This window comes from Bidens hawaiensis, unplaced genomic scaffold, assembly GCF_021521415.1.
Source record: "Bidens hawaiensis isolate Kalapana, Puna unplaced genomic scaffold, B.hawaiensis_p1.1 tig00014833_1, whole genome shotgun sequence".
Taxonomy (NCBI): domain Eukaryota; kingdom Viridiplantae; phylum Streptophyta; class Magnoliopsida; order Asterales; family Asteraceae; genus Bidens; species Bidens hawaiensis.
The window spans coordinates 37,719-46,501 of record NW_027492311.1 but is presented as its reverse complement, the minus strand read 5'-3'; the positions used below and the strand labels follow the sequence as shown (position 1 = coordinate 46,501).

The window sequence follows — 8,783 nt, the reverse complement described above, 5'->3', positions numbered from 1 at the left end:
TTGTGTCAATTTGGGTATTATGAATGACAAAATTACCCCTGTTTTGTGTCATCTACAACATTCATACTTACATGCATGGATAGATATATAAATAGTTGTATATATTATTGTGTTAATTTGGGGCATAAAGAGGTTTTTGTGTGTTTTTAGTGTCTATGTTGATATGCATAGAAACAAACCTAGGGTTTCTGAAAGGTGTATTTAGAGCGCAATCTAATATGCAATGTTTAACTTGTGTAGGTTGAAGAAGACTGAATAGCAAAAAGGACCAAAATACCCCTGAGGATGAATGTGGACGGATCGTATTCGGGTCTTTCAGGGGCACAGAAACGAGAAAAACTTATGGATTTGATAGAGAGGAGAAGAACCGCGCCTAAAGAACACGATACTAACAATGTCAAGAGTTATGAGAAGGAAAGTATGAAAAGGAAGAAATTCAATTCACATTTTTATAAAAAGTTTATTCGAATCCGTAAAACAAAAGCGAAAGTGTTAAATGATACTAATGATACACCTGCTGCGGAATCTTGTTCGCGTAAAAGACAAAGGTAATTTAGTTAATGTCATATTTGTTCATACATTAATCTTTAACTATTCATGTTATATGAAGTTGTTTGTTTGTAGATTACGCCATGGACACCGATTTGGAGGACGTGTTCGTCAATCTGGTACAAAAGACAAGATCCAATCTGGCATGTATTTTGTTTCTTTAGTTCTATATTAAAATAGTTAATTTTTAGGCATAGTATTAGTTAATGATGCTCCTGATTACTTACATACGCGACAGGCAGTAGTGAGTTAGCTGATTTTCAGTTTGAGGCCTCGAACGAAACACATAATCATATTCTTCCGTGTGTTAACAAGCTTCGTGATCATCGGAACAGAGGTCAAAATGCTGTTTTCTTTGACGGGCATGTGAGTTTTTTTTATTTATTTATTCATTAAATGTTGATCGTTCTTTAACAAACAAAAGATTTAAGTAGTTACTCAGATGTTGCAGGAGCGGGTAGTTAAGGTGGTTGCTTTTGTATCATCATTGTTGGATAACACGAAGAAGCCTGTCCTAATAATAGCTTCCCTTGGTGCTCTTTCCTTGTGGGAAATCGAGTTTTCAAGGTGGTCAAAGTCGGTCAATGTTGTAACATACAAAGGGGATAAAGATGCCCGGGCTGCCATTAGAGGTTCAGGCTTTCAAGTCCTTATATCTTCTCTAGATGTCATTGTTGAGGTACACAAATCTTGATATTATATGAAACCAACATAAGTTTATTAAGTGGGAGTTACATTAATATTGTTGTTTTGCAGGACATGGAAATGTTTGATCATATTAAGTGGGAATTGCTGGTGATAGACGAGTGCCAACGTCCCGTGTTTTCAACGCATTTAAACAAAATTCAGATGCTTATGGCTGATATGAAACTGTTAACAGTTTCTGGTGAATCAGTGGTGAGTTCCGTTAATTCATTTTTTCTCACACGGGCGAAAAGGGAAACGGGCCAAATTGGTCAGACGGGCTGAAAACCAACTTACGTTTTCTTTGGTGCACTAATTCTAAACAAACGAATATGGGGCAACCCAGCCCGGCCCTGTTTGATCCGCGCGCCCTTCTACTACGGCAGGCTACAATCAAACAGATTGAAAAAATAGATTAAACGGAAACGGGACTGAAAGTCAACTTAATTGCATGTTTAATGCAAATAGTTATAAACAAATGCATGTGAGGTCAATAAAAAAATAAAAAAAAGGGGAATGAGTCAATTTGGTCAAACAGGCTGAAAGTCAACTTGAGTCTGTATGTAGTCAAATTGGTCAACCGGGCCCAGCACGGTTGAATTAGTAATAAAATGACCATTTACATAAATAGTTAATTTCAGTCTATCATTTCAGGATATTTATCAGAGCTACAAACATATTCTTTCAATAGTTGATCCTAAATACGAAAAAACACATATTGATGCTGACATGGAAATGAATTATGATATTAACACATTGAAAGAAAGAATGCCACCATTTATTGTATTTGAGTGCACGCTCCGCACTCCTGATCTTGACGAGTATTGGGTCCCGGTTCATCTTTCTTCAATGCAAATCGAACAATATTGTTCAATTTTAGCTTCTAATTCGGATACACTTGCTACATCCCTAAGAAGCACTCCACTCCATGATATTCTCACCCAGATTCAAAAGGTTCTTTATTTTCTGTAGTGTTTCACTTTCTGTTTCGTGAATCTTTATTTTTAAGTTTCTTAATCATTTTTGCAGTGTTGTGATCACCCTTTTCTTGCGGACCCCACTTTGCGTAATTCTTCAAAAGAAGCTTCTTTGGTTGGTCCATTGGATGCTGAAATCAATGTCAGTGGAAAACTACAAGTTCTTGACAAGCTGCTGCTTGAGATTAAACGATGCGGTTTAAGAGCACTCGTTCTGTTTCATGTAATTATATTCTTCAAGTTATTTTAGTTATACACACACACTACATCATTTTGTTTATTTAAACAATTGTTTTTGTTGATTGACAGTCGGCGGTTAATTCAGAGAAGATATCAACCGGACATATTTTGGATGATGTTGTTCATCAAAGATTTGGTGAGAATTCGTATGTATATATCCCCGGGAGGATTCTTACTAATTCTTCTCCTGTGAAGAGAAAAGAATTATTAGAAATGTTCAACCGCGCAGACAGTGAACGGTTCGTTTGCTTATGTGATTATCGTGCTTGCTATTCAAGCATTAGGCTTTCACGCCTGGACGTGGTGATATTATTCAACAGTGATCGCAACCCGTCAAATGACATTAAAGCCTTCAAGAGAATCACCATCGATCCGCATCGTGAGCGGTTAAATATTTTGCGGTTGTATTCGCCATTCACGGTTGAAGAGAAAGCACTAATCTTTTCAAAGCAAGGTACACCTGTTGACAGTTATGTTAGTTGGCGAGTTTGCCACCAGCTGTTAGGATGGGGCGTGTCTTACTTATTCAGTAAGCTCCAAAGCTGCACCGACACAAGACCTCAGTCGTTGGTAGACGATTTAGTTCATGAGATGTCATTCCTGTTGAGGAACACGGGTGTCAAACCGGGTCCCACAAAATACCCAATGATGTCGCGAGTAGTCACCCCTGCTGATAGTATCTTGTTATTTGGTGAATCCAAAACCCATACCACAGAAAGTTTATCTATTGATGAGTACTTAATTCACAATACACAATCTGTTTTTTGGAATAAAGTGGTCAAAGAAGGTCAACCTGGACTGGAAAAGTCTTGTAACAGGTTGTCTCGGAGCGTTCAAAAGCGAGCCCGAAACTGTAATGAAGGTGAAAATGCTTCAACTACTCCGTCTTCTGTAAGATCAAAGCCGAGGAGTAAAAGAAAGTTGCTTAAGAATGTCGGAAGAAAATGGGCGGGTATGACAGTTGTATTTGTTAATATTAGTTAACCTTTATATCATATGTTTGATCTTTTTTATTGTTATTTTATACAGGGACACATACACCTTTTGGTACTCATCAAGCGTGTGAGAATGCAACACCTTCAACTACTTTGAATCCAGGAACAAATGAAGGTCAACAAAGTCAAACTGAACAACCGCCACCTCATACTCTTGAAGCAGAAATCGAAAGAATTCAAAAGGAACGAGAGCAAATCGCGAAATCACATGAAGAAAAGGTTTTTGTTATCTTTTAGCTATATTATTACTTGATGGAATATATTCATATAAGATGATATAATGGTGTTGTTTATATGCAGGAAGCGATGCTTCTTGCTGAATGCGAGAAGGAGATTTCAGAGATCCGAAAGAAGTACGACGGATTGATACATGACTCGAGAACGTGTTTGACAAATGAAGATATAGTTCTTGAAGAGTATGAGAAGCTTGTTAATGTCAAACTTCTTGCTGAGTTTTTGTCACAACATTGGCAGGACACTCCTATTCTAAAGAAACCACAAAAAAGGTACCTAATATAAAATAAACTTAATTGTTTTTTAAAAACATTATTTTGATTATTATTTTGTTTCTTTTGATTACAGAAACGAGCACGGTTAAAGTTCTTCAAATACCTACATATGTACCGGTTCGGCCCGAGAACCTGTGTTTGACGGATGGTCCCCACCACCTACTTACTTGGGTCAGGACTCCACTTTGCAGCCCCTCATTTAAGGTCAAGCCCGCCATTGTTTGCACCACTCCATAACCGACTCAACTCTAATGAACAACCATCTCTTGAACTGTTGCCCGCTCTGTCAACTGCCCAAACAGCTGACAAACACTGCCCTGTATAGAAACAGTTGATTTGATCAAGTATATAGAGATCTGACCGAGCTGCCCGCTGATAGAATTTGATAGATTTGATGGTGTTGAAAGTGTGTCTGCTAAAAGGGTAGCATTTTTGTTATGCAGACACATTGTATATATGCTACAAGTATGCTTGCTTACAAACATTAGGTGTTTTAGATATAGTCAACAAAGTCAACGGTTGCCGAGTGAGTGAGTTTTGTTAAGTCGAGTGAGTGAGTTTTGTGAAGTGGCTTAGTTGAGTAACTCGTTTGGGACTATAGATGTACTTATTAATTACTCTAGTAGAAAATGGGAAAACATATGTGTTTCTTAAGACTCCCAACAAGAAACTAGTGGTCTCCACAAATTAATTACCTAGGATATACAACAACTTTTAAATCTTGCAACAAAAATTACATAATATTATAACTAGGGGAGAATAGAGGGCCAAAAGCTTTTATAGAATATTGTTATTAAGAAAAAGATGTATCAGATGTTTTAAAGTTTAGCATTTAGAGACCGGAAAACACGAGTAAAATAACCTAAAGGTCTGAACACGGCATGTTGAGAAGGTTTTAAGTTTAATTTAATAGTTCTTTTTGAAAAAATGCATATTCATGTGCAAGAGTAAAGAACTACTTGTATGAGTATGAAGTTAGGAGCTTCAATGGAGCTTGAAACTTGACTTATGTGTAGGCATTGAAGGATATGGACAATGACTAGTAATGACAAGAACATACGTGTATTCTTCATGAATTCAAATGAGTAGCAAGGGTTCAATCCTAAAAGACACCTCGATAGTCGATTACTGGAATGTGTAATATACTAAGATGAAATTCAATCTTCATGACATGTTCATTTATGCATGAGTTTGTATTATGCGAATGCTATCACTTTAAGTGAATCAAGGATTACACTAAAACGGGAGAGGATTGTTGATGATTTTAGTCTCATCAATGTCATTTTAGGAAACTTGATATACTTAAGACCAATTGAAAAATTCGACTGTACATGGATACAAGTTAAAAAAAATGCGGAGTGCACACTTGATCAATGTTGTTCAAACTTGTGGAACTTAATAGCCCCGATAGTTTAAGTGAGCGAAACTCACCAAACAATGGGGTCCGGGCAATGCCAATGATAGTTTTCGCAGTTATAACCAACAATGGTAGTTATGTCGGTTATATAACAACCGATGGAAGTTATGGTAATTATATAACTACCATTGGTAGTTACGGCGGTTACATAACCACCACCGTTTTTACCCCTGTATATTAGAATTCAATTGATTTGTTTTATGCTTTTACAACTTCGGCATTCTCATAAATCACATTGCGTTCTTAAGAAACATTTTATGCCTTATCCAAATAAATACTTTAACAAAGTGATTACACGATTCAGAAGGCTATCCGGTCATTACGAAATCAAAGAAACCAACATGGTGACTGTGGCACGCCCCTCTCGCCCTTAGGTTGCAAGTTTTTCATTGTTCATCCAAACAAAACTCCAAAAAGGTATTAAGTTTTTGGCTTTTTTCATCCACCAAAATTTGTCATTGCATGCTTAAATTTATATTACACAATTACTAACATTAATAAAAGGAGATACACAATTAGTGTATCCATGAAAGTATATAATATAATAAAAATATATTTAAAACAGTGTAAAACAAAAATTGTCATTTTGTTGATATTTAAGACTTATATTAATGGTGTCACAACAATTACTGTAAGCAGTATCTGAAACACACAGAACCATAAAGCTGTAATAGCACCAAAATGGCAACATTCAACCCCTTAGTTAATAATAATAATACTGATATTATAAGCATCAAAAACTGCAAACCAATTTATTTCAAGCATCATTTGGATTAATATTATATGAACTCAGTGGTTGCTTGTTGCTGTAATACTTTCTTCCTTTTCACTTTCTTTGATTTTATATCATGTGTTTCAAAATGCTCATGTGCTTTGCTTTTATATAATGACAAAAATACCCCTGTATTTAGGGGTGAGCATGAACCAGGTAACACCCGAGAGACCCGGACCTAGTTATTTACAATAGTGTCGGTTCTTGTGTACTGAGAATGCTATTAATCAGGTCCGGGTCAGGTATTGCGGGTAAGACCCGTTTGCTCAGGTATTAACAACTTTTATGTGAGTTTGTGTAGGTTGAAGAAGACTGGATAGCAAATGACCAAAATACCCCTGAAGATGAATGCAGACAAGCTGTATTTAAGTATGCCAAGGGCACAGCAAAGAGAAAAACTGATGGATTTGGTAGAGAAAAAAAAGGTGGAAACGACGCGTGCCGAAAGAGCGCGAGACTACCGAAAACAAGAATCATGAGAAAGAAAGTACGAAACGAAAAAAATCAAATGCGCATTTTTATAAAAAGTTGTTCAAAAGCAATGAAAGAAAAGTGAAAGTGTCAAATGATATTAATGACACTAATGACAAACCTGCTAAGAGGTGATTTAGTTAATCACATATTTAATCATACATTAATCTTTAATTATTCATGTTTTAAAAAGTTGTTTGTTTGTAGATCAAGTCCAGGACAAGGATGTGGAGAGAGTGTTCATCAGTCGGGTAAAAAGGACAAGATCGAATCTGGTGTGTATTCGGTTTCTTTAGATCACATGTTTTTTTTGCTATGGTACTATAGTATTTATTCATGATGTAATGAATAATTATGTCATTTAGTACAATCATCATGAACCCGAATTTATAAAATATTTATAAGTATGTGACATGTAGTAGTGATGTTGCAACTTTTCTTTTTACAGCGTTTGTAACTACCCCCAATACCCGAGTGAGTCTTCTTAAGAAGGGACGTCCTACTTTCTCGTTTGTAAGATCAAAACCGAGGAGTAAAAGAAAGTTGGTTAAGAATATAGGAAGAAAATGGGGAGGTATGGCAGTTATATTACTAACTAACCTTAATGCCATTTGGTTGATCGATCATTTTATTGTAATTGCATACAGAGGCACATAATCCAGGAACAAATGGAAGTCAACAAAGTCAAACCGCTCGACCACCACCACTGCATACACTTGAGCAGATCATAAAATCACATGAACAAAAGGTATTTGTCTTCTTATAATTATATTATTAGTTGATGGATCACAAGATGATAATGATATTGTTTATATGTAGAAATCGATGCTTCTTGCTGAATGCGAAAATGAGATTTTGGAGGTACGCAAGAAGTATGACGCGTTAATCCATGACTTGGAGACGAGTTTAACTAATGAAATTAAGATTCATGAAGAGTATCATAAGCTTGTTAATGCTAATAAACTTATGGCTGAGATATTGGCACAAGTGACAAAAGTTGCTTACGAATGACTACATTAGATGTTTAGATATAGCCAACCAAAGTTAACAGTTGTAAGGTGAGTTAGTTTTGTGAAGTGTTATTAGCAGTTGAGTAGCTTTTTGTGACTATAGATAGGCATTATGTACTCACCCATATTCATTCATAAATATATAGTTATATGCACACAAATTCTATTTATATTAATGCTTATTTTATTGGCATTAGTATGGCTAGTATGTCCTCAAAGGGTGTTATACTGTTATCCCTAGTAAGTAGTAGGTGACATAAACTTGTAAGAATTGAATCCGGGACTTGCCATAAGAAAATCTTATAGAACACTCCTGACCACCCGAGGTAGTGTTGGAAGTTTTAAGTAAAGTGTGTGAATGAAGTCTCAATTAAAACCCGGGCCCGCGTGAGGATATTTTTGAATTCGTTTTGAGATTTGAATTCATTTGAGATTTATTTCATAAACTGAAATTGTTGGTCAATTTTATTAATGATCATTATGATGATGATTATTATTTTCGGTTTCAACTCTGTATTAATGAGCATTATTATTATTATTAATGATCATTATGATAATGGTTATTAATTTCGGTTTTGTAATGCACTAATGGCCATTATTTGATATTTAATGGTCATTATCATTATTGATTATGATTCTATGGTTATATAAACGGACCATCTCTTGAGTTGATAAAAAACCACCGAAAATACACCAACATACACACTTCATCTTCTTCCTACCGCAACAGTGTTATTTCCGATTTCGTTTCGGGCAAGTGATCAAGTCCGGCAGTACTACGCTTCTGCTTCGAACCGGAGTACCCTGGGAACAGACCGCGAATCTGTTTAAGGGAATTGTGTCAAACACAAGCCCGGTTCACCGTTTCTTGATTATTTCTATTCTTATTTTCTGATTCTATTATACAAGATTTCCAACAAACTTAAACAAATTACTTATTATTATTCTTGTATTAACGGTGAACCTTATTTATAAACAGAGTTCGTGAGATTGTTGTTACAATCTTAAGACCTTATTTATAAGGTTTTTGGGTTCACGAAATGGTTTGAAATAAAAATATTTAGATATTATAATCTTATAAATATTTTCTTTTGGGAAATTATGTGCGTAGTACAACTTGGTGTGTTTGGATTTTAGATCATGATGCAATCTTAAATCC

The 8,783-nt window shown here is 35.6% G+C and overlaps 2 protein-coding genes across 2 annotated transcripts; both read left to right on the top strand.

Moving 5' to 3' along the window:
• The first annotated feature begins 285 nt into the window (after positions 1–285).
• LOC143547813 (CHD3-type chromatin-remodeling factor CHR7-like) lies at positions 286–1,518 on the top strand. Its single transcript, XM_077039142.1, has 5 exons — positions 286–548; positions 625–696; positions 792–915; positions 1,001–1,228; positions 1,306–1,518. The coding sequence occupies exons 1-5, from the start codon at positions 286–288 to the stop codon at positions 1,516–1,518; spliced, it is 900 nt and encodes a 299-aa protein (XP_076895257.1).
• Positions 1,519–1,735: 217 nt separating this feature from the next.
• Positions 1,736–4,043, top strand: LOC143547804 (helicase protein MOM1-like). The gene is made up of 6 exons (XM_077039134.1): positions 1,736–2,187; positions 2,263–2,433; positions 2,520–3,402; positions 3,480–3,664; positions 3,746–3,951; positions 4,028–4,043. The coding sequence occupies exons 1-6, from the start codon at positions 1,963–1,965 to the stop codon at positions 4,041–4,043; spliced, it is 1,686 nt and encodes a 561-aa protein (XP_076895249.1). The 5' UTR covers positions 1,736–1,962.
• Positions 4,044–8,783: the final 4,740 nt, after the last annotated feature.